The sequence below is a fragment of the Aricia agestis genome, chromosome 8, assembly GCF_905147365.1.
Source record: "Aricia agestis chromosome 8, ilAriAges1.1, whole genome shotgun sequence".
Lineage (NCBI taxonomy): Eukaryota > Metazoa > Arthropoda > Insecta > Lepidoptera > Lycaenidae > Aricia > Aricia agestis.
In genome coordinates, this window is record NC_056413.1 from 6332996 (window position 1) to 6360116 (window position 27121).

A 27121-nucleotide genomic window follows, 5' to 3' on the forward strand; every position below is an offset into this window, starting at 1 on the left:
TATTTAAGTATAATAATTAGAGATGAATATCCTGTAGGCGGAAATATATGAAGCGTTGCGTAGCTTCGACTTTGCGCCAGTATGAGTTGAGCTTTGAAGTAATTATTAGCTATTAGGGATTTATAATTTGATTTAAAAAATTGCTTGATAAAGTTGTAGTTTCATTTGTGAGTACTCTTACTAACTTACGATTAGAGATGTCCGATTATGACTTTGGGCGAATAGCCAATTAGTAGGTAACAAAAAAGCTGACTAGTTGGCCAAGTCGATCCCAGTTTTGTTTTTTTTGTAATGCTTCGTTTACTGCGAATGTGTCGGATCGTCTTTTGTCGGCACATCTCTAATAATTAATAATAATTATTAAAATGTAACTTTTAATTTGGGAATTACATAAATCAAAATGTGACTTTTATAAATATTTTATGTAGGTACTTAATAAACTTGATTTCAATATTCAAAACGTTCAAAGTTGTGACAATTGACAAATGACAACCACAGATTAGTCATCAGAGGCAATCAACCAATGAGGTTAAGGTATATTGGTGACAACTGATTAATATGTTGTCATCATAAAAAAACAATTCAATTTTTTTTTGCACAGGGAACACATTGAATAGCCCACCAAGAAGATTCAATGAGTTGCTAGCAAAGTCGACACGGCCTGGATTACACTGGTCTGAATCCATGATGAAAGCATTTGACATAAGTCGTATCCCTTTCTATCAAATACTAATTATTAATGCTTATCCTTTCTTCCGTTATCGTCACGCGTCACTAGTGATGTGATACCACCTATCTGTCAGAGGTATATTTTTTTTTAATCTGTGTATTATGCTCAAGTCATTTTGAGTAGAACTATTGTTAAACAACTGATTAATAATTATAATATAAAGCGTATTGTTTACGACTTGACATTTAACCCAATTGCAATTTGTTGGTGGCGTTGCAATGAACAAACCAGTGGGAGAGCCATGCTTCGGCACGAATGGGCTGGCTCGACCGGAGAAATACCACGTTCTCACAGAAAACCGGCGTGAAACAGCGCTTGCGCTGTGTTTCGCCGAGTGAGTGAGTTTACCGGAGGCCCAATCCCCTACCCTATTTCCTTTCCTACCCTCCCCTATTCCCTTTCCTACCCTCCCCTATTCCCTTCTCTTCCCATCCCTACCCTCCTCTATTACCCTATTACCTCTTAAAAGGCCGGCAACGCACGCGCAGCTCTTTTGATGCTGCGAGTGTCCATGGGCGATGGAAGTTGCTTTCCATCAGGTGACACGTTTGCTCGTTTGCCCCGCTTTTTTAAACTTTTAAAGGGCAAAAATTACAGAATTTTTGCCCTTTAAAAGTTTAAAAAAGTATATAAGTATATAATTTGTAAAAAATTATACTTTTAAATATACTTAGGTTAGTGATCGAAGTACTTAGGTAAGTATAGGTACTTTTTTAATATAATCCGAAGACGTTTTTGTATATTTTTGGAAGCTTGCCACAATTAATAAAAGTCTTTTCTTCATTCTATACTTTAAAATAAATATGTACTGGTTTTTTTTATTTCTTTTGACAAGCACTTCTCGTACTTCCCATCACTAGTTCTGATTTATGACATGCCGTGAATTTGAATTGGCCAATCGTAATGCATTTCTCACCTCTCCCCCGCGTCGCTTACCTCAGCACATTGACACAATAATTTGTTAAGAGAAATCAAAACATTAGGCGTCAATTGGGTTATGTGGTCGCTGCTGTTGGCGGTCCCCCGACACACCGTGACAACAATTATGGACTATCATATCACTTTACACTTAGGAATTATTTAAACTTAAAGTCAGTAAAATATATTATTTCAATACAGTCTGTCAAAAAAGTCATGAAATTAAAAAGTGGCAACATCGTAGTGTCATCCCTTTCAAATCAATCTAAGAAAAAAAGGATGACTCATGACACTACGATGTTGCCACTTTTTAATTTCATGACTTTTTTGACAGACTGTACTTTTTAAAGTTGTTTGGCGGGGGTTTTTTTTTATTTCTTAATTTAATTTTATGCCTACAAATATGTGCTTATAACTTTTTACCAAAAATTAAAAAATATACTTACTTAAGCAAAAAATGTCCCCACATGTCCCAAAAAAATTGCGTCCTTTAATAAATGAAATATTCGGTCCTTATTGACAGTACTAACATTTCAATGGACTAAAAGCGTTAGGGGTTAGTGAATAGATAAACTCCTGTAAAAAGTGAATGAAATCGGGTATAAGAATGCGCTACGACTGCGCACGATTAAACTACATTATAGTAATGTTTTAAGTAGCAGATTTGTCAAAAGTAAGTAAACATATTTTAAAAATCTAAATTCTGAGACACTGCAACAGAAAATTTTTCCTCCTAGGTTCTGCATAAACTGATTTATTTCGAGTCCAACGAATGGACATAGGATAGTATTCATCACGCAAAGTGTGTAACGCTTTCCGGTTAGAGTTTAGACAATTTTCGGTGCAGTGAAGATGCGAGTAACATATTCTAGTTGTTTAAAAATTACATAATATTATCATACTATTGTAGCATGTTGATTGTTGATAATTGGTATGACTTTATCCCTTAAAAACGCCTAAAGGATTATTATAGCAACATGCAAATATACATTTTAAGATGAAACTAAATAATTTTGTTACAACCTGCATCAGAATACATCATCAAAAGCTACCAAGCCAGTGTTATTTTTAGCGTCCTTCTAATAAGTTTGTATAGCTTAGTAACCAGTCACGTCTCCTACATAATATCAACAAGTTAACAAAACAATAAAAATCGAGGTTTTTTATTGTTCTGTTAACAGGTTTCTCGTAGCTCTGCGACCAGATAAACTTATTTTGATGCTGTTTCTTGGAAACTTATCAAACAATTATATTGAGAAGGAAATGGGGATTTATCGAATCGATTTCAAAGAAGCAATTTACTCTCTGAATAGTTATTATTTGACTAGTAAGTATGTAGGTCAAAATAATATTTAGCAAAAAATAATAAAGGGGATTGTAAAAAAATTGCCAAAATTATAGAGTAAGTAGTTCTAATTTTAGATATTTTCTTCACAAATATTAGTCGTTTCTTTAGTTCAATTTTTCTTTGTATTTTTTATTTAAATTTAGTAATCCATAGCTGTACTTACATAATATTTAGACTAAATTTGGTATAAGGTCCCAGGAAAGGACATGAGGTAGACGTTTTATTGAAAAATTTACTGTTCCTTTGTTATTTCTGGCAATATTGAGTTAATAATTAGTAAAAAATAAATAAATGTTTTAAAGTCGCAATCCCAAATATACTTTGAAAACTTAATTACGATATGGCCTATCATTTTCATCTAAAATCTCAAAAATGTAGATCGTTGTTTGATGTTTCCATAATTTATGTAGTATATTAAACCAACTGCAGTGAATCTATGATAGAAATCATTTTCCTTATCGCAGACAAGTTTTATAGGAGTTACAAGAAAATTAGGGATCGAGTGACGAGCGTCGGAAAGCCCGGCGCGGCCGCTAAAACAACAACATAATACATAGTACATATAAGCCGACGCGGCCGGGCTCATAACAAGTTGCCCGTCGGCCCACAGAGGGGACACACGTATTGCGCCCAGTGCCACCTTACAGTGGAACGTGCCAGACTTTGAGTGGCAATTGGTGCAATCATCTCGTTGAGCGTAAACAAACGAGTGAGTATAATTCCATTGGTATACCGGCGCGGGCGCAGTTTTTTCTTTTACATAGGTAATTGATCGCCTATACATGCATTAGAAACATGCACGAGAGGTCTGTGATCTAATCGGTGCTACCGGGCGTTGTTTGCCTCGAAAGTATCAGGACAACTGATTTGATTGTTTGATCTACATGTTTTCAAGACGTAAAGGGCTGCTTACATAATTTTCCATAACTTTCGAAGTACGAGATGACTCAATAATCGTATAGGCGTTTTATAGGCTGAAACGTCACGATTCGCATTACATACATCCAGAAGTAATTTGTTAGTTACAGCCGATCTCCCTTCGCGGAAGCATATCGTCAGTTTTGTGGACTATAAAAATAGAAGAGATCTGAATTAGGTGTAGTTAATTCGTTCGCGACATACTTTGTGCAACTGACCACCACAGACTTTGGACTTAAGGTAAATCAATTTTATTTTGATGATACTCACTTATTCCTCAGTACTAGTGTCTATAGTAAGGGGAACTTTAGAAAATGCAAATTGATGCTTATGAGAACTAATAACCACTAATAACCGTTTTTGAAAACAAAAAACTATTGCAACACGCGATACTGCATTTTTGTGCTCTATCAAATTATTACCACACGCTTGTGTGTGCGCCCTTTTGGGTGGTCCATTTTGAAGATGTTCTTCTAAATATCTCTATACTGTGACAAATTGATGCCCGCAGGCCGCAACTCGCGTCAAAATTCGTTAATTGCGTGGGAACCGTACATTTTTCCGGGTTAAAAAGTAGCCTATGTCCTTTCTCGTTACTCAAAGTATCTCCATACCAAATTTTAGCAAAATCGGTTCAGTGGTTTCGTGAAGAGGTAACTCTTTGACATTTATAATATTAGTATGAATATAAATGAGTTATAACCTCCTCGTTTTTTGGAAGTCGGTTAAAAATAACTCCAAGCTAATAACTTGCTGTTAAGAATAATGGTTTGACCAGTTGTTAGTAAATCAAGCTTGACCTTGCACCAGGGGGTATTTACCTTTCCTCGATAACTGGCTTTAACGCCTTTATATTATGAAAACAGCGTAACCAGTTTTAGAATTGAAAAATATGAAATTAAAGTAGAAGATTTATGTTCAATAAAAAAAATTTAAGCCGTAATATAATTACATTATGTTTACTACCAAAGAATAATCAACGTCTTGTCTGCGATTCTCACGATCAAGGTATTAAGGAATACTTAAATTTTAAAGGTGGAAAATGTTTAACTGTGCCTATATTTAGTTGGCATAACTTCGAGATGGTTTCTAGCTGTCTATGCATCCAATTTCGTCTGGTTATTCATTTATTAATTTTAAGATAATATTAATGATACCTTAAAATTATCACTGTTGGTTTTCCCGTTGCGTGAAGTCCCGACTTTTTAAAGGGTTTTCCCCAAGTACTATCGACAAAGCTTGACGACCTACGATGAAAATGACGGCATTCGATGTCACATCTGACTTGACCCTGACATCTAATCAGTGGAATGTTTTGCCTTAATTCGATTAATGTTTGCATAGTTATTAAATTGATAAACATCAACCATTGCTATTATACTCTGGTAATAATTTTTTCCTCAGGTAGTTGGTACTTGGTCATTCATCATTATACGCACTTTGCTGTCATTCGGGCTACCAGATACCATAATTTGCCAGCTTCGCTGTATGTTTTATGTACAATCGACCACGATCATGGGCGATTAAAGACTGTCTTATGTTCCTGATGGCCAGTAATTGCCCATCATTGGCCTGCGTGAAGTGGTTCCTTAAAACGTTGCTGATGATGACAGGATTGTATTACCACTTACTGTGACGTCATTGTGAACAATAGACAATAGATCGTCTAGTAATTCAAAACGTTCAAAACTGACCCAACCATCGCAGTTTGTATCAACGGATTTTCGTCAACAAATATTGAATTACTCTATTCATAACTAAATGACACCCGTAATTCCGTGACAACCGGAACCGTATATTTTTCCGGGATAAAAAGTATCCTATGTCCTTTCCCGGGACTCAAAGTATCTATATATCAAACAGCAAAATCGGTTCAGCAGTTTGGACTTGAAGAGGTAACAGACACACTTTTGCATTTATAATATATTTATTTTTAATAATATTTTATTAATTATTAGTATGGATATACTGTGACTTGAACGCCACAGTAATAATATTTAAATACAGTAAGGTAACTAAGTTCGCAATAGACATAGAGTCTGCTTAGCTGTGGCCTGTGACTTGTGAGTTGTGACTTATGAGTCCTGTCAGGTCTGTGTCACTCATCAGAGAAGTTTTCGCGCGTGTGATTCATGAATCATGATAGGTACATATTGTGATGTTTTGATGCTTTCTTGTTCACTAGTTATTCGATTAGACTTAAGAGTTTAGACGGTAGACCAAGACCATGTCTACTGTATATTATTTTTGTTGTTTTTCTACTTATTTACATGTAATATCTTCAAGTCTGAAGTCTCAATGGTCTCAGTCAGTCTCAAGTCAAATTTACTTGTAATATCTGCAAGTCTTAAGTCTCAACGGTCTCAGTGTCAAGTCAAGATTCACAGAAAAATAAGGAAAATTAACTGGAAAAGCAGGATTAGCCAACATGCTGACATTGGTCATGCTTGAGCTATTAGTTCATAAGTTTATGTTTTTGTGTAGGTACCTACTTGGAATCGTCCATGGAAACGACAGGTTTTGAACATGAGCCGTAGCTAATTCGGATACAATAATATTATTGTTAGGTATCCATTTTACCCCTTTATGTAATAAAAAGTTTCACACTGTGTATATCTGAGGTCATAGTTTTAATTTCTGAAGAATGAAAGACCAAAATTTTTTTTCACTTTTGTATGGGGAAACTCGTGACGCTGCGGCTCTTACCCATACAAAAGTGAAAAAATTTTTTCGTCTTTCAGCGCTGCTACTTTCATAGTGAACTCTCTACAAGGAACACGTACACACCCTAAAGTATTATCACTTATTTTTGTTACACACTGTATATCTGTTAGTCTAAAGCTACTTTTGTAATCTATCAAGCAATGACATAATATTTATAGACATACTATCTCTACATCAGCCTAATGGGTGGTAGAGAATGCTATAAGGCAAGCTCTACAATAATTATAGTTACTTACCTAACATTTTATTATTCGTTGCCTAAAATGTTGTAAAAAAAATTACAACCTCTTTAGTAGCATAAAAAACGTATGTAATACAGACTCTTTATTAGTAAAGGGGCTTAGAAATTAGTGATGGATTAAGCCAGTTTAACGGACAATGCCATGTTGATCCACTTATTGACATTTGCTATTCGGCACGACAAATCTCTTGTTTCAAGAGGTTTCGGGGACCGTTTCTAATTTATGTGTTTTGTAACGGTGAACCGTAAGGTCATAAAATATTAAATAGGTGTCTATTATTTGAGCCCGAGCTGCAAGAATTGATCGGAGAATAAACTTAGGGCGAGGTAGAGTGATTAAAATAGAGCAATGATGCTAAAGTAGGTGACAAACCGTTTTTATTTAGGACACAGACGATGCTCTGCAGTAGGTGATAAACCATCTTTTTAAGGGTTTCCAATTTAAAAGGTCTTATCAGTTGTTACTTCTTTGGGTAGTTTCTATTCGATATAGGTATTTGGCAACAATTAATAATTACTATACCTAATTAGTCATAAAATTACACAAAAGTTTTTCTAAACTTATCTACTTTAGCTAAGATTAGCCTATTTGGAGTCGGTTATATTAAAACGACTACACGCATCGTATAATTTATTTACTTTTTATTTGCACGTGACCGGTTTGAAGCAATAAATTAAAGAAGTGAACCATTTAAAAATCCGATAACCTCATATCAAGTGTAATAATAGTTATATTATTTATGTCATAAAATATAAAGCTTTATGTATCGTGATTGGTCTCTCTCAGTGGGTACTGGGTATTGCAATAAAAATTAAAATATGGCTGATGTCATGATTTTTTTATTACAATTTATTGTATGACGGTGAAAAAGCGAATAAATAATTTTAAAAGGTCAATGTACTTTTTACTTGATTGTAACCAAACGCATTTTCTGTGATAAATTATTCAGTGTCCTTTCTCGGGACTCTCGTGCCATATATACAAATTTTGTATATACTACAGTAGAATGGACTTATAGTAAGCGTAAGTAGAATTTCAACTTACGCTAAGTAGTATAATTTCATATTAAAATAAAATCGGCCAAGTGCGAGTCGGACTCGCACACGACGGGTTCCGTACCGATACAGAGCAAAAAAGGCTAAAAAATTTGTTTTTTGTATGAGAGCCCGCGTTAATTATTTATTTTATTTAAATATTATTATTAATTATTAAATTATAAATACAACTGATATGAGTATTTTGTGAACATTTCAAGTGCCTACCTATTGCCAATTTTGATATCGAGCAAAAAATTGGAAAAAAAACATACGTATGTTGTATGGGAGCCCCCCTTAAATATTTGCTTACTTAATTTATTTTGTTTTTAGTATTTATTGTTATAGCGGCAACAGATATACACAATCTGTGAAAATTTCAGAAATCTAGCTATAGCCGTCCTTGAGATACATGCCTGGAGACAGACAGATGGGCAGATAACGAAGTCTTAGTAATAGGGTCCCGTTTTTACCCTTTGGGCACGGAACCCTAAAAATGACATAGGAATAAGGATAATTTTAGTCCTGAAAAAATAAGAGTTCTTCCGCGATTTACCGAAGCAACGAATCGCGAGTAACATCTAGCAACGAATAAACTTGTGAATGTAGCTTCACATAGATGCAGTCAATACGTAAAAACCTCGTGTTGCAGAATGCAGACGGCAGACAATAATAATTGTTATTCTGCAAGCGTTTAGCACGAATACTAAATTATCATCAAGGAGGTCATGAACCCGTGATATTTTTGGTTTCCCAACACAAATAATAAGTATTTGTACAGAATTGTTATAAATCGATAGCTAGCCTGGTAGATATTTGGTAATTAAGTTGTGGGAACTTGACGAAACTGTCCCTAACAGTTTTATAACAACCTCAAATTAACACCATAAAAATGCATGGAAATTATGAACTTCAATATTAAGAGGACCATGTAATCATGTTTGCATACAGTCCAGATAAAAAATTACGTCACCATACTATTATTTCGTTATGGTTGTCTGACATCATTTTTCATATTATATTATGCAAACCTTACTTCGCCTTAGCATAGTCTTACAGTACAAAAGTTAAAGAATAATAACAATGACGTATTTAAAGCCAAAGTGATTTCCTTTATCCTTAACCTTAACTTTGCCTATTCTTCAGTAGAAAGAAAGCATTTCTATGCCGGCCGTGCTAAGCATGCTTATTTTTCCAGGACAATGAGATTCGGGTCAACGGCGTTATGCCTGGCCCTGCTGGTGGCTGCGGCGTACCCGGCCGCGGTGCCCACACAGGAGACCATGGTCGTGGCCAGGTCGGATGATGCACAGGTACGTAAGACGGATGGCATAGGGGAAGTACACGGCCAGGGACGCAGTTTCGAGATGGCCCAAGATGTTTGGTGCGCACATATCGTGGATGCTTAAGAACGAAGGTTGAAGGTGTGAGAATTGAGCCTCTGTTGTCTTTAGCTGCTCTGTTTCTAGGTGTTATCGAAACTTACGTACGTACAATGTACTGCCATTCAAAATGGTATGATGCCGCTCGCTGGAAAACACAAGCAACAAAGTAAGACTTACCTACCTCAAATTTTCAGACCACAAACGCGGAATCTTCAAGCCCGGCCCCAACAACGGAGGCCACAACAGAAGCGAGCGTGCCCATCAAGCTGACGAAGATGCACGTGACGTCAGAGATCGCGCTGCGGTACGCTCGCACGGCGGTCGTGACGTACATCCGCAACCCCGCCAAGCGCGCGCAGGAGGCCACGTTCAGGGTGCTTCTGCCTGAGACCGCGTTTATCAGTGGATTCGTCATGTGAGTAAAGTTCAATGATAGTATTTTATGCTATCCTAGTAGTCCCAAGTCTACGTGGAGAAAAACTCGAGAAATGGATAAGATGCACGTGACGTCATAGATAGGGGTCATGGGCTTACGGCCGTTCCCAATATTTGATCTATCTCTGGTTTTGCCCTACTAGAGATAGGAATAGCTCACAATTGACATAAAATATATGTCTCTAATGTCTAATGTGAGTTATTCCTATCTCTAGTAGGGCAAAACCAGAGATAGATCAAATATTGGGAATGGCCGTTAATGGTCTTCAAAGACTCGGCGTTGGCCCGCCAAAAAAAATAGCCAACTAAGCCGCTTATGCCTAATGTCAGATTAGAGATTTTAGGTTTCTTAAAAAATGTTATATCAGAAGAAATTATATAGCTATATTAATTATGTATGCAGATCAAACATATTTTCTAAAAGAAATCTTGTGAACAAAACTATGTTTTTCCTTTTTTGGTCATTTGATATACCAAATGTGGGTCACACGCGCCACTCCAAATTATATTATGAATGTCATTAATAATCATCATTTTTTTATTTCTCAACAGGACCCTCGACGGTAAACAATACAAAGCGTACGTTAAAGAAAAGGAAGAGGCGAAACAAATCTACAATGACGCTGTATCCCAAGGTTTCGGAGCCGCACACGTCGCCGCAAAGTAAGTCTACTACCGACTTCTATTACTTTCGAATTCTTCTTAACCTACCACAAAACCTACAACCAAGATCATAGGCTTTCGATGTTTATATTATATTAGCTACCTACCTATGACAGCGTGTGCTTAAAGCGTCTCCCAGACAGACGCGGTCTGCGGTGGCGGTCAGTTGGATGACTTGAGAGTTCTAGGAACGACAACAACAACGACACAGACACACGCGGCCAAGTAATCCAACTGACCGGCACCGCAGGCCGCGTCTGTCTGGGAGACGCTCAAAGATCCCCTCATAAGTACCATCGAAGAAATTGATTCATAGGCAGCTGACGGTTCTACGTCATTTGGTCGGATCATGTCCATTCAACGTTAATAATTGTAATCTGTCGGCTGGGTTTGACATAAAGTGATTAAATTACGTAAGTCCGCCATCTGCATGGACATAAGAAACTATATACTTACGGCCGTTCCCAATATTTGGTCTATCTCTGGTATTGCCCTACTAGAGATAGGAATAGCTCACAATTGACATAAAATATATGTCTCTAATGTCTAATGTGAGCTATTCATATCTCTAGTAGGGCAAAACCAGAGACAGATCAAATATTGGGAACGGCCGTTAGCCATCTGCCTATGAATCAACTTCTTACTTCTCTGATAGTACATTAGATTCTCATGATTAGGTCATAAAATATTATGACGTCACACACAATGAATACAATCTTACTTTATCACGCAACTGGATTTTCCTTATTAGAGCTTAAGAAGATCTTTTAATACTTGATCATTATAGCCATCATAAAATGTAATGATTAATGACCATAAGGATGGACTCACAGGATGCGCCTTTATTTTCCATGTGATCTAATGTATGATAAACATTACATTAGAACATTCATCAACATATTAATTAAGTAAACAGTGGTTTACTTAATTAATATGTTGATGAATGTTCTAATGTAATGTTTATCATACATTAGGGCTGCGTTCCAGATGACGTTAATTTTGACCAAAACGCTCAAAACGTCCCCTTCTGCCGTTCCCTTTGGCGACCGGGGTCGTCTAAATCGCGGCTATGACGTCACTCATGACGTCATCATTTTCGCTCAAAACGACCCTTGACGAAGATGGGTCAAAGTGGGCTTTCTAGTTTTTTTTTTAATTTTAACGTAACTATATCGCGAAAGCCATGTTCGGAAAGTTTTCACGACAGAGTAGAGACAAAAAACTTTATATTATTTCATTACAAATAATATTTTAATTGATATATGTATATTAAATGAAATAACATTTAAAGAAGTATTTTGATTGGAAAATAAATTGTTTTAAATGAAAGGTCAAATGATTTCTTATAAAATATAATACTAATTTTCATCTCTCCTTAGATACCTGTTGACCTCGTACTTGACTAAGCATTACGCGGTATTGTTACCTAACGTTTATAATATGTGACAATAGTCAATATTCAACGTATGTGGTTTTGTTATTAAAATATGATTCAATGTGAAAACTCAAATACATATACTTATGTAATAAAAGTTTAACTATATTAAAATATGAAAAAATGTAATACTAAAAACTAAACAAATATAATATTATGTATTTTATTTGTAAAATAAATGTAACTATAGACAATTACTTTTATTTACGACTTGAAGAAAATCCAAGTTCGGTTCAATGTACAAAATAAAAGTTCTTTTTTTAAACTTTTCTCAAAACGCTCAAAACGATCCATAATCCGTTCCACTTGGGTTTGTATCACTGACGCACAGTGTGATAAAAACCTCGATTTTGTTTCACAACGTTTTTCTTTCAAAATACTATAGTTGATAGCTATATAAACATTAGAGTAAAACTCCGAGATCGATATTCTTTGTAGTTATTTTTTTAAAGAGTGTCAAAGTTGGCGTTTTTCCGGGTAAAAAATTTGCATAAAAATTATTAAAAAAAAAACTAATCAAGTAACATTAATTTTGTTTATACCAATTAAACAAGCACTTAATACTTGACTTTTTCTCCGAATTTGGTTAACCTACTGTGATCAAGTAGGCAGATATTTATTTATTTAGTAATTTTAGTTTTTTATTTTTTATTTCGCGATTAGATCGAATTAGAAAAAGTTTTAAGCATGAAATGATAGTGTGAGTAATCCTTTATCTATGTTATCAAAAATCACACTCTAATAACCTCTGTGTCAGAAGTAATATCCAATTCAAATTTTTTTTTATAAAAATTCGGATTTTTTATACCTAGGGTTGTCACTAAAGTTGATATTTTATTTTCCCCGACTACATCAGAAGGTGATTATTGATTAGATACTGTTTGAGCATATAAAATCATTAATTTACGTCATATTTTTTCACTTTTTAGTTTTTTTTATTATTAGACCTACCTAAACGTGATCCTGATATTTTTTGTATAGGATATCGATTGAGAATTTGCGTATCAACCGGATAAATCAAACAAGAGACCTTTAGTGACAACCTTAGGTACAAAAATCCGAATTTTTATTAAAAAAAAAATTAAATACGATATAACTTCTGACACAGAGGTTATTAGAGTGTGATTTGTGATAACATAGATAAAGGATTACTCACACTATCGTTTCATGCTTAAAACTTTTTCTAATTCGATCTAATCACGAAATTTAAAATAAAAAACTAAAATTACTAAATAAATCAATATCTCCCTAATTGATCACAGTAGGTTAACCAAATTCGGAGAAAAAGTAAAGTATTAAGTGCTTGTTCAATTGGTATATACAAAATTAATGTTACTTGATTAGTTTTTTTTTAATTAATTTTTATGCAAATTTTTGACCCGGAAAAACGCCAACTTTGACACTCTTTAAAAAAATAACTACAAAGAATATCGATCTCGGAGTTTTACTCTAATGTTTATATAGCTATCAACTATAGTATTTTGAAAGAAAAACGCGGTGAAACAAAATCGAGGTTTTTATCACACTGTGTGACGCTCACATGCTAGTGGAACGGGAAAAACTACTGTCTTGAGCGTTAGCGTTTCAACGTCATCTGGAACGCAGGGATGATCATATGGAAACACACAAAAGTACTCAGATCTTAACTTCTTACCAGTGGGTAAGAAGTTAAGATCTGAGTACTTTTGTTGAAGTAAAATTTACGTATTCTAATTTCCTTTTTACACCAAACCTATTATATTATTATTATTTTATTGTATATGTATATTATTATTATTTTTTATGTTAAATCTGTCGTGCATCAGGCGTAATATATAGGAACCACGGAAGATCAGGTACTGCGGTGCAGTGTTCTGCGCCGTGGTAATACACCTGAGTGGGTATCCTTTTCGGAATTATGCAATGCACTGCCTAATGATGCCATTTTTTTTTTGTGTTGTTGTTTGTTTTATTTTAGTTACGCAGTTTTTTCACTGACCTCTATTATATAATGGAGGTCAGTGGGTTTTTTTCTTTTGGTTTATTGTTTGTTTTTTTTTTTGCTTAGTGTGTGCAGTGCATTGTATCTATATTTGTATATAACATTTTATTATTATTATTAATCCATTGGCAACAACTAAAAAAACACTTCCAGAGCGCGCGATTCCAACCACTTCACCGTCTCCGTGAACGTGGAGCCCAACTCGGCGGCCATCTTTAATCTGACGTACGAGGAGCTGCTCGTCCGTCGCAATGGCGTGTACAACCACGCCATCAACTTGCACCCCGGCGCGCTCGTGCCAGACATGAAGGTGACCGTACACATCAAGGAGAGCCAGAAGCTCAGTCAGCTGAGGGTGCCGGAGGTCAGGACGGGTAATGAAGTGGACGCAACGGATGAGGATGCCCGTGAGTATTATCTCATAACGTCCTTATTAATAGTAATAATTCATCCAAAAGTGTGTCTGTCTGTCTGCAGTCTGTTACCGCTTCACGTTTAAACGGCTGAACCGATATAGATGAAATTTTATACACAGGATAGTTTTTGTTGAGGAAAATGTAAGTTTTCCGCGCGATATTTTTTTTAATTGATTTTAACTTACCAAAATACAAACATAGTTTGCTTACAGGCAACTTTCGCTAAAGCTAACTAATCTTTTGTACTTTGTTCCAGAAAACTCTCTGGCAGTCATCGAGAAGGGTAACAAGGACAAAGAGGCAACTATCACTTTCACTCCCGACGTCAACGAACAGAAGAGGCTTATGGAGATATACGCTGTGAGTACTTACGTTATAATATAAAAAAATACATTACATTAGTCCATGTCTTTGGCAATTACCTTGGCAAAATTAAGCCCGGGCGCGCACTAGCGGCCAAGCCGCAGCGACCAGGTCGCGACGGCCATCGAGATAGATACCTTAGTATGAAATCGCTATAAACCACGCGCACCTGGCCGCACGGCGGCCAGCGGCCACACCATACTCGATGGCCACCGCAACCTGGCCGCTAGTGCGCGCCCGGGCTGATTGAAAGACAAAGACAACGACACTAATGACTTATTAATGTTTCATTAAATACTCCAGAAAAACATTCAGTCAGAGATTTTGATATATTTAATTTTTTTTTAATTCTAGGCCAAGACCAAGGAATCTCAAGCTCACCAGACTCGCTGGTACGGTGATGAAGAGGAGAACGACAAGGAGGGAATGCTCGGACAGTTCATAGTGCAGTACGACGTCGATAGATCCAAGAGCGGGGAAGTTCTGGTAAACATATTTCCATGATATCTCATTAACATATTGAATAAAATAATGCCATGGAATCGTTCAGTCATTATGGCAACAATATAAACCAAATGAATTTGCAACGTTGTAACCGCATAGTTTTTGTGACATTAACAATGTGTAACGCGATCACATGAACTTGACACATGGGTTGATGAAGTCATTATGAAGCGGCCAGGGCATTGCATTCCAACAATGCGTCAAGTTAATTTGACCGTGTCGTAACTGCTAAAATTTGCAGGTGAACGACGGCTACTTCGTCCACTTCCTGGCGCCGACGTCGCTGCCGCCGCTCCGCAAGCACGTGGTGTTCGTGCTGGACACGTCCGGCTCCATGATGGGCCGCAAGGTGGACCAGCTGCGCGACGCCATGAAGACCATCCTCGGCAAGCTCAACCCCGGCGACTACTTCAACATCGTCGAGTTTGACTCGTCTGTCGAGGTGCGAGTATTTACTACAGTGGTGGACCAGTGAGGGTGTTTGAAATTCTATTAGAATGTTACCCACTATGCCACTATGTAGCCTTAGGGTCTATCGTGTCAAACTGCTGTCATATGTCACGATAATATGCATATTTGACACGATGATCCTAATGCAACAAAGCGACACCTGGTGGCAAATAGAATTTCAAACAGCCTCATTGCCGCCCCAATACTGCAGAACGCTTTCAAAGTCTTGTAACCCGGTATATGAAAGCTAAAACTTAAGTATTTAAACAAATTAAACTGAAATAACAATATTTTAAACAAGAAAGTAACACAGAAATTGTAGATTGTAAATAACTCATCCATTTTTTTCAACTGGTGTTATTTATATTGTTGTTTTAAAATCTGTATATCTTTGTCAGGTTCACGATCTGAAAGAAGCTGATGAGCCAGAGAAAAAGCCAACATTCTCGTACTACGATTCACCGCAAAAGCCGCTCAAACTACTGGCGCCCTCTCTCGCGACGCCAGAGAACATTGAGAAGGCACAGATCATTGTATCCCGATTGCAGGCGTCTGGAGGTAACTAATCATAAAAAAGCCAAGCGATGACTGGACTATGTTATTGAACATTGCTTATTAGTTGTAACATGTAAAGTTCTTAGTGAATTAACTTACGTTGACGTTAGTAACACTTCAGTCTATGGAAACAAAGATTACTTTTATTTGTAAAATTCTCAATAAAACTTTTTTGTTCTAAATATCTTATGCGTGTTGTTACGATGTAGCGTTACATTATAATGCTAACATTACTGTCTGTCAAGAAAGTGAAGAAATTAAAAAGTGGCAACATCGTAGTGTCATCCCTTTCAAATCAATAAAAATTAAAAAGGGATGACACTACGATGTTGCCACTTTTTTATTTCTTCACAGACTATACATCAGTAGTTGGTTTAACAATTACACTCTACTAGATAGATATTCTAAATTAACTTTTCTATTCACAATAAATAAAAATAACACGTTACAATAACCACGTGCGTGTACGCTGCAGCGTGCGAGTTTGCGTATACTAACAACAAGCATTTTCTAGGTACCAACATCTACAGCGCTCTAGATGTGGCTTTAGACCTAATTCGCTTCGGTAAGGAGGGACCACCGAAGACCGTCACCCCGTCTCCGGACCAGCCGCACGCGGAACCCGAAGTCCAAACTACCGTCGAACCTGCAACTGAGACCGTGGTCCTTCAAGAATCCGCTCCCAAAGTCGCCGAGGAAACCAGCGTGGCTGTTGATGAGCCCGTTGACGAGACAGCTGGTAAGTTAAATAGAATCTTTTTATGTTATAAACCCATATCATCATCGGTATTTCCTACCTTTTGAACATTCGTGTCAAACGTGTTACTTGTCTCTTTCAGTCGCGTACGAATGTTACGTGTATTCACATTGACTTTACATTACAATACATTATGTGTAGTATATGACATAATATGTACTTTAAACAGGTTTTAGTAGTTGCTTTCTTAATTTAACATCGATTTTCACAGAACAACTGGAGCCGATCGTGATATTCCTGACTGACGGCGACCCGACGGTGGGCGTGACGGACACGACGCGCATCATCTCGCACCTCTCAGAGAAGAACTCCGGCAGACGACGCGCCGCCATATTCTCCCTCGCTTTCGGTATGATTTTTCTTCGGATATCTTACTCTTTTTTTGTTTTTACGTTTGGGCAGTTGACAGTAAAATAATGCAACTTGAAAAAATGCAAACAAATCGATTAAACCGCAAAAATGAAGCCTTTCCTTCATATTATGCAGCACACTGGCATAGGATGGAATGGATATGCATACAAGTAATCAGCTAGTGACTCCTACTTATGTTGCATATTGCATTACTTAGTTCATATATCAATATTTGTAATCATGGTTTTTAAAATCGAATTAGATACTTTATATTATATATGACAAAAATAATTTTGTCTCAATTCACTAGACTAATACCCCTTTATCGGTTTCAGTAGCTATTTACTCGGCTGTGAATGCCATTTATCATTTTTAGACAGGTCTTAGACGGACCGCAAGTTGCAGTCGGGACCGACTGCTCTAGAGCTGTCGCGTTGAAATCGTACACGACTGAAACACAACCGCATCATGTAGTCGAAAAAAAATATATCTCCACAGCCGAACATATAACCTCCTCCTTTTTGGAAGTCGTTTAAAAATACATACCTTTGTTCTTCGACCGCACGGCGAAATTCGACCGCAAAAGACTGCTCCGACTGCTCAAGAACTGTTCCAGCGGTCCGTGTATTGTGGATATTAATTTAGTTTGAAAACTGCAGATCGCATCTTGCAGCCGTTGTCGACTGCAAGATGCGGTCCGTCTATGACCGCTATGACGCTGCGATGACGCAGCGCCCGTGTGAACGGGCTATTAGGCTGCAGGTTTTTAAGTCAGTTGCCAATGTCATTTTTAACCTTCCCAGGCGAGGACGCGGACCGCAAGTTCCTCCGCAAGCTGTCGCTCCGCAACGAGGGCTTCATGCGGCACATCTACGAGGCGGCGGACGCGGCGCTGCAGCTGCGCGACTTCTACCGACAGGTCTCCTCGCCGCTGCTCGCTGACGTCAAGTTCATATACCCCGCTGAACAGGTAACAATAATGACTCCTCTGATGTGTCCAGTATTGAGGTGATTCCTAGATTTTAATGCTCCAGATTCAAGACTTTGTAGTGTTTACGTGGTTTGCATCTAGACTCTGGAGCTTCGGAATGACATGCGACCTTATTTAATGTCTACTAAAACGAGACTGATGCTTAATTAACTTTTTAATAACAGTTCTTAAGAACTTGTTTATCACAATTCACAGTACATGATACCAAAACTGCCTAATCTCCAAAGTGTGTTTCAAAAACTTTACATTCACTTTCAGATCAAGGAGGGTTCCCTGACAAAGCACAAGTTCCGCACCGTGTACGACGGGTCGGAGGCGGTGGTGGCCGGCCGCGTGGCTGACGGTGTGATCGACTTCACGCCCGAGGTGTCCGGCTTCTGCGGCGTCGACGACGGCTTCGCTAGGGTATGTGACCTGTAACTGTAAATGGGACATTCAAAACTAATATGTATTTACTATACAAGAAGAACCTCATTCAATTAACAAACTTGCTCCTTGACCATTGGCCTTGGCCATTGCTATCGACCCTAGATAACGTGCACCACGCGGCAGCGACGCTACATGACTTCTTCACCTTTTGACGTTTTACAAAAGTCAGTCCCATGGAATGTGAAGTGTCGCGGTGTGTTGTGTCGCCTTTCTTATTCAAATGTGACGTTGTAAGAGGCAAGAAGCCAGACAATACATTCACATTACATAATATTATATAATTCAACTTTACTATTGCAGAAAAAGTACCAGCTGCCCGCCAAAGTTCCCGTATCTAAAGTGAAATCCGAGTACTTACCGCTTGAGAGGCTGTGGGCCTACCTCACCGTCAAACAGCTGTTGGACGAGAAGGACGCGTCCGACGCCGACCAGAAGACTGAGAATAGTCCCGAGAACAAGGCGCTGAAAATCGCTTTACAGGTAATTTTAACGATTCGTTATTTTTTTCTTATGATGATGGTATACCTCATCACATCATATAAGATTTCAGACGTGCTGTTACGGCGCCTGACGAAGTTAGGTCATAATGCATTCAAACCATACTTGCCACCATGATAACAAAACTAGAAATCCATAGATTTTACATTCAACGGCGATCGTGCGTAATATATATTTATTACTCTATTGTTATAATAATCGAATATAATGCCTCTACAGTCTACACATTTGTAATTGCTTATCATGGTCCATATGACCAATGTCAGGACTCAGGCCTCATAAGGTAGGTACTGTAGGATTGTGTTTGTAATTGATACTTGACTTTTATTATTTTTCAGTATGAGTTCGTGACGTCACTGACATCGCTCGTAGTGGTCAAACCCAACGCCACCAAGGCCGTAGACGCAGAGTCCGTTGACGACAACGGTAAGTGACGTTTCGACACTTCCTCCTACCAGTCTCTGCTCCTACTAATGTTAAAAGTAAGACTGTGCTATAGCAGCAAAAAAGAATAGCAAATTTCATCCAAAGAGTTCAATATGAAATTGAATGGGTGTTAAAATTGGTTTAGGCGTCGTTACATACGTTTCGCTTTTATTTATAAAGGACATAGAAAACAAAATGTGTCATCAGATTTAACAGTACTTATTTAAAATGATTATTTTCTTTGTTACAGCCTCACCATACAATAGGCGTAAGTGTTTATTTTTCACTAACTTATTCATCTAAACTTAAAACTTAATAGTTATGTTATTTCTATTCGTCATGCATTTTTTTGGTTTGCGCAAACATGTTTTGCCTTTTAGACCCCTTGCACACGGTCGACACTTTGTCTGTCACCCACCTATCACCATTAGCATTGAGATACAGTCTGTCAAGAAAGTGAAGAAATTAAAAAGTGGCAACATCGTAGCGTCATCCCTTTTTTCTTAAATTGGTTTGAAAGGGATGACTTTACGATGTTGCCACTTTTTAATTTCTTCACTTTCTTGACAGGCTATAATAGACTCTTAAGTTCACGATAAATAAAGTTAACTTTGTCACAAAACTTCAATGTAGAGGGAATCAAGCTCATTTTGTAAAGCAGCCTCCACACGTTGGCCGTGGTTGCCGAACAGAAGAGGACGACGCTATACTAAAGAAAGAGATTGAATTATTTTCGTCTTTCTTTCTGGTATAGCGCCGTCCCCTTCTGTTCAGCAAACACGGCCAACGTGTGGAGGCTGCTTAAAAAGTAAACTCTAATTTGCGTAATCTGGGAGCCGATAATAATAATCAAAATGCTACTGGTGACTGTCAAAGCGGGCCCCTAGCTAGACGATCAATTTTATTGCACAATATCAAGCACAACATTTATTGGACAACTTATTTAACAACAAAAAAAAAGGCGGCCGCCTTAGTAATATTGAACAATAAAATTTATTGACATATTTTATGTTGACAAAAGATTAATACAGCAGTGCCTCGATAGTCCGAACACCTAAAATATGTACCCTGTTCGGATGCACGCTGTACGCAGCGTTCACATTATAGTACCTATGTAGACGTTTTTAAAGGAATTTTTTGGATGTTGACCCATTATAAAAAGCACAAATACAGTATAAAGATATTATGTACCTATAACAAAATGGCGAAATAGCGCGCGGGGAGGGTCAAAAACAATACGTGTAGTATAGACGTACTAGTACGAGGACGTCTACGGTCTAACTCGGCACTGCGGCGGCGTCGCTGCGGGAGTGATCTGTGCGGGGGAAGGGAGGTGGATTATAGAGGTATTCGGATTAGCTGGGGTTCGAACTATCGAGGCCCTACTGTATAATTATAATAACTCTAGCAGCGTGGTCAGCCGGCTACATCCAGCCGCTGTCGGGCGGCGGAGGGTCAGTTGCCGCCTTCGGCCTGTCCGGTGTGCCGGCGCCGCAGTATTCCTTCGCCAGTGAGTACATACTCTATTATTACATACATACATATACAGTAATTGCAGTCGTCTACTTGAATTGGCTAGGCTGTTAATAAGGTATAAAAAACTGCATGTTATTATAAGAATGAACATCTAGACTAGCATTTAATTAAATAATCTGGGGGCACGGCAGTGCCCCAGCCAAGCTTTATAGCAAAGGCACGGCCGTTCCATACTTTTCTCGAAGCGGTTCGCGGCTATTTCACACCCCCCTTATTAATAAATATGTTTTATGATTGGCTAATTCAACTAGATGGCTGAGACATAAAGGTCATTTAAGCTTCATGATATTATGTTAAATCAAAGAAATAACCATCTAAGCATACATACCTCATATCATGCAACGAGGGAACAGAATGTTGCATTATCTGATTTGGTCGACATTCTAATATTATTTTTGGGCTCAAAGCATGAAACATTAAAATTAAAAATCTCTTTTTCAAATATAAATTGCATGCATCAATAATATATGGAATGAAATCTTATTTTTGGGTATTTACTTTGATTCAGCATAACAGGGCATAATTATATTATGTTGGAGTCAGTTCACACTGAAACTTCAAGGTACACCTGGCCCTTTAGCCAAGACCTTATCTTTATCGCTTATTTATAGAATCGCCTATCAAAATGTATGGAATATACATAAGCTTTCGTTAATATAAAGTTTTATCGGCGATTATTTTATAAAGAAGGGACAATGAGAACGTTTTGGCTACAGGCTCTTGTCTGTCTTTTAAATAAGAGTGCATATTTTTCCATTAATAAATTTTAATAAAAAATTGTATTTTAGCGCTTTTAAATTAAAATTTACTATCGTGTATATTTTTAGCGCTACAACGCGTATGAATTATTTACTCGTCTCAGTGTGAACTGACTCTTACAGTATCATTCGACCAAACGAAAATAAGTTTTATTATTTTATTTATTACATTTTTTTATTCCTGCCACTTGAATGGATGTTTTATTCTTGTTTGATCGAATCTGTGTTAAATCTATATTTCTTTCTGCGCGTCGCAACATTAAAACCGGAATGTGTTTGACAAAGAAATTAGGCCATTGACCTGTCTCTTTCACTCGCGAACGCAGATTGTTGCTGCATCGATAGATCTATGATGGTAACCGGTAATAGGTCAATGGACGGATTTCTATATGTTCGGTAACCGGGCTATAGCTAAGACCGTAATATCCGTCTCACGAGTGGAGTTGTGCTATAGGTCAGTCTTACGGCGGGCCTCTTCAGGTGCAAGATTCGGCCCCGGCAATGTTCGAGTCTGAAGATGTGGCGGGTGAGAATAACACACAAACCCCCTAACTAAAGTGCGGTCGCCCCGCCTACAAATTCGTATCGACCCTATAACGGTGTCTCTTTCACTCGCGGACGTGTAAGATGTGCGAGTGAAAGGGACAAGTAGGGAAGAGTCAATTTACGACTTTGTGCGTGCTCCGCGAGCGGACTGTAATAAAATATTTTAACCAATGAATTATTATTTGGCTAATGTATAGCTCTAATAATGAATTGGTTTAATATATTTAGTGGGGGAAACTTTATACAGGATCTACTTCAAATCATTGTGTCAGTAATATTTGTAAGCCTTTTATAACATCCTGTATAAAGTAATCTCTTTGACTCATGTCCAAGAAAGGATGTTGAATGATAAATATTAATATATGAAGTGAATTTCGATAAGTACATGGGCATGACAATGACAGCACGTATAATTTGAACGGAATGTATTAATTAATACGCATACGGGATTTTTTAAAATACGGATGTAAGACGAATGGTCGAACAAGAATAATTTCATCCATAATTAAAAGGTATAAAAATTGTGATAAGGTATAAAAATATTATCCAATTATTGTTTTTAATGATCCTTCAAAACAAGGGGCGTTTATACATTGTGTATTATAAAGAAGTGATAATCAAAACTAACTATTTCAGCGCTGCTATTTTTTACAGTAAAAAAAATTGTGGTTTTATAATATTATTATGTGTCGCCGCGGCCGCACATGCGTCTATCGTCACGAAGCTTCGTGCTATGAGACGTACCATTGGCCGATACACGCAGATCATGGTATCGTTTTAGGCACGAAGCACTACGCAGGTGCGGCCCGGGCAATATAATGTACTACTCGACCAAGCCAACTAGACGAATGTCAAAGCTTGCTCTCTCGCACTTACGCACGTAGCTAGCAATGCATAAGTGCGAGAGAGCATGATTTGACAGTCGTCTAGTTGGCTTGGTCGAGTAGTATATTATAATGCACAAATTATGACATCCTACAGTATTATCACTTTTTTATGTTACACGCTACATATATAGCGTATACCTACTTTTATAAATTTTATTCTCGTTTGGTCAAGAATCGTTTCGTGGCGATGTGGCGTGGATGTGGCGAGCATGTAACTATTAAAATATGGTGTAATCAGTCATCGGGATCACACTAAAAAGTATAAAGCTATCAAGGTATCTAAAAAAAAATGTTTTATGCGCAGATTCAGTACCCAAACGCGCGTACGCGCATCATGGTGAGTTTTTTTAATTTACTTATTGAAATATAAAAATTAAAAATAATCCGTCATAATTATACCTAGGAGCGAGAAAATGGAAGACCTTCGGGGAGGCCTATGGCCAGCAGTGGGACAGCATAGGCTAATAAAAAAATATATACCTAATATAAATAATAAATTGAATTATAGTTGTAGTATAATTGCATTTTGCATTGCAAATGCATTTTAAATTGAACATTTAAACATAATATTTTCTCAAAGACAAGTAGACAAAATAAGTTTGGGAACCCTTGGTCTAACTCTTCATTTAATTTAAGTTTAATCATCATTAAAATATGTCTCAGAGTACGGCAGTTAGACTCGTTCTTGATTCGCCGCTAGAGGCCCGGGCACTAGTAATATCTGCATGGCCAATAGGATAGATATCTCAATATTTTTTATTTTTACTCATAGGATACGGTAGCGGCTCTGGCAGTTCTTTGCTTAGTAAGTTATTTAAATTTATTAAAATATATATTTTAAAGAAATACACACTTATGTTTAAAAAGTGTCGTGATTCGTTTTTTTTAATAATTTATTTTTTCCTTACAGCATACCATACGAGTTCTCTTCATAGTAATTTTAGAAATGGTAAGCGTTTTATAGGTCACAAATTAAATAACATTTTAAAACATTTTCAAAATGTTGATGTTGATGTGTCTGTTTATAATGTGTGAATCTTATTAGAACCTAAAGTAAGAAAGAACCTAAGTACCTTAAAGAGGCGTCGGTATGTGTAATTGTTTTTATCGTTTCTAATTTTACTTACAGACGTCGTCGCCTATCCAAGTGTGTTCCGTGCACCGTTTGTTCCGAACAGTTCACGTATGCTTAAATATTTTATCACTATCTGTACTGTTTATTATATTATAAGTAGTAACCAAAATATTTATTAAAATAATCCGATGGCTACCCTGTACTTACGACTAAGGGCTAGTTCACATCAAAACGAATGCGTGCTGTCATTGTACATTTTTTTGTGTAAATGGTGTTTTTTTTAACTTCTAATTATGAGGACGTTAACTTATGAATTCATTAAATTGTTTGTCATTGAAACAGCGCCTCTAGCGGCAAATAGTGGGAACTAATTCTATACAAATTAGAAGAAGACGTGAGTGGAAGAATCGAACAAGTAACATCTGCATCTATGGGCGCCATTAAATAAGAAGAAGAAGAACATGTCGTAACATTCGGACAATAACTATTTTTTCTCTAATTATTTTAATAAAACTTGTAACTTGTAACTCGTACTTCATAACTTGGCTAATATATCTAGCTATACATATAATCCATAGTTTTTCTATTTTAAATAATTTTTCCGGTCCTAAAGCCTCCATTTAAGCAAAAAAAAAACGGGAAGTTTGTTCATGTTACATACCTTATTCTTCCACTCACGTCTTGAATAATTGTTAACTTCCTCATGATGTGCAAGGTGAAAAACAATTACATTTAATTTATCTACCCTCTAACAAAAAAATATTGGGCAGCGAATAACTATACAAGCTATTATTGTCTGGCATATTGGAAAAGTCACATGGCAAATAAATACAGTCATTCGCTGCGGCAAAAAATACCTACATTAGTAATAGTAATAAAAGTTTATTTGCAACTACATTAGTGAGGTGGATTATTTTTATTGCAAAACTAATGTTTTGTTATGTTTAGATTACGACAGTTTCATTGCACCATCGTCTACACCAGCGCTGCCGACAACTCAGTTGGCAACAACGGAGCGGCCGAACAGGCTGGCAGAGTATCATCTAGAAGAGTGCAGCTGGGCCGAAGAGTTCCTCAACTCGACGCTCGACGCTCTACTGTTGAACGTCAACGGCACACAAGTTACTCTTAAACTGAGCAAGGACGATGTAAGTGGGCTTGGCTCTTGAGACATTCTACAGACATATAAAATAAAATAGACGTCTAATGCGCTCCCTAGGGCCTAGACGATAATTCAGCATTACATGCGTTACGTGCTGCCATGCACGCATGATCGTTTATTGTATTGACACTATGAATGACATGCAAACTACGTGCTGTACATTGATTGACAAGTTCTTCAATTCGTTCGCGGTCATGATCGTTTCGCGATCGGCATGTCATGCAACAATTAATACTGTCACGTAGATGCATGTCATGCTGAATTACCGTCTAGGGATAAGGGAGCACTTAACGGCCGTTCCCAATATTTGATCTATCTCTGGTTTTGCCCTACTAGAGATAGGAATAGCTCACATTAGACATAATTATGTCAATAGTGAGCTATTCCTATCTCTAGTAGGGCAAAACCAGAGATAGATCAAATATTGGGAACAGCCGTAAAAGAATCCTCATATGACTGTACAAGAAATTGTACCTTAGACGCACGGTTTTCAAATATTTTGCAAGTTTAACTTTACTCCTTCTGTGAGCGAGAACTTATTATTGCTTTTTTTCTCTGGAGTTCTATTTACATATATTTTAATCTAATTTTGAAGTTGAAAGTTTTCCACCACGATTTCCATCCCCAATGCATATGTTGGGCTAACTATCCAATCGTTATATTGGCACCATTAGAACGCCTATAGTCCACCGACGCTGCGAACTGTGAAACAGCGGCGAACCGATTTACTGTTTCATCTGCCACACGACAAAGCGTTATATTGCATCTCGCTCTATTCCTGTTTCGCATTGGTTTCGCAGGTATTTCGCAGTTCGCAGCGTCGGTGGACTTGAGGCGTAAAATGATAAAAATTACGAATGTACCAAAGTATATAAAAGTAAAATCTTGAGATAATTTTTCAGGCTCCCAAGCGGCCGGAGGGTGACGCGTCGTGCGGGCGCGCGACGGACGGCGCTGCGGGCGCTTGCGTGTACGTGACGCGGTGCGCCGCCGCGCGCGACATCGCCGCGGCACAATATCAGGACTTGTACTGTACTGTTAATGAAGGGTAAGATTGGTTTATTTATCTGCACATGCACATTAAGTACATCATGTAATTAAATGTTTTGTCCTGCACATTAAGTTGATGCTTACACATGTATATATTATCATGTAATTAAATGTTTGTTTGTAAAGAGTTCTATGGTGTTAAATATATTTTTATTAAGGGGTATCAGTATGTATTAATTTGCTTTATGGTAAGGGGCTAAATATGCAGACAAAATTTTATGGCAGAACTTAATATTATCATGGACGAATTGTACAGTATTATCTATACATGTATTGAGACTTGTGAATGTGTAGGCTTTTGAATGTTTTTTAACAATAAAATATTTATTTTTCAGTTTCGCCGGCATTTGCTGTCCCACCGACAAGATAGACGTGATAAGCAAAACAAATTGAAAAGAATTACTTAGTTATTTGTAAAATAGTGTAGGCATAAGAACAAATTAAAAATGGACATTTGTTTAAATTTTAACATAGACATTAATCGTTGTGTAAAAGTGTTTTGTATGAATTACATGTCTGTGTTGTTAATAAAAATGTAAAATATATTTTATTAT

The 27121-nt window shown here is 37.2% G+C and overlaps 1 protein-coding gene and 2 long non-coding RNA genes across 15 annotated transcripts; 1 reads left to right on the plus strand and 2 right to left on the minus strand.

The window, feature by feature from the left end:
- Positions 1-1652: 1652 nt before the first annotated feature.
- On the minus strand, positions 1653-10460 carry LOC121729926. The gene is made up of 3 exons (XR_006036040.1): positions 10449-10460; positions 6731-6733; positions 1653-1739 (listed from the first exon to the last, which is right to left on the minus strand). It is a non-coding gene; the product is annotated as an uncharacterized LOC121729926 (long non-coding RNA).
- Positions 3552-27112, plus strand: LOC121729914 (inter-alpha-trypsin inhibitor heavy chain H4-like). 13 transcript variants are annotated; one of them, XM_042118622.1, is made up of 25 exons: positions 3552-3705; positions 9113-9227; positions 9494-9714; positions 10287-10397; positions 13967-14220; positions 14486-14589; positions 14947-15078; positions 15338-15538; positions 15945-16104; positions 16616-16840; positions 17070-17207; positions 18013-18179; positions 18459-18605; positions 18930-19109; positions 19466-19553; positions 19804-19821; positions 20962-21063; positions 22302-22373; positions 23585-23617; positions 24053-24085; positions 24191-24229; positions 24410-24463; positions 25304-25503; positions 26420-26565; positions 26903-27112. In XM_042118622.1, the coding sequence occupies exons 2-25, from the start codon at positions 9117-9119 to the stop codon at positions 26958-26960; spliced, it is 2994 nt and encodes a 997-aa protein (XP_041974556.1). In that variant the 5' UTR covers positions 3552-3705; positions 9113-9116; the 3' UTR covers positions 26961-27112. The 13 variants fall into 13 exon arrangements, 11 of the variants coding, with proteins under 11 accessions (XP_041974556.1, XP_041974559.1, XP_041974557.1 ...); XM_042118625.1 differs by having other exon boundaries at positions 24410-24427; XM_042118623.1 differs by having other exon boundaries at positions 20965-21063.
- Positions 11789-22702, minus strand: LOC121729927. Its single transcript, XR_006036041.1, has 3 exons — positions 22648-22702; positions 18685-18687; positions 11789-11799 (listed from the first exon to the last, which is right to left on the minus strand). It is a non-coding gene; the product is annotated as an uncharacterized LOC121729927 (long non-coding RNA).
- Positions 27113-27121: the final 9 nt, after the last annotated feature.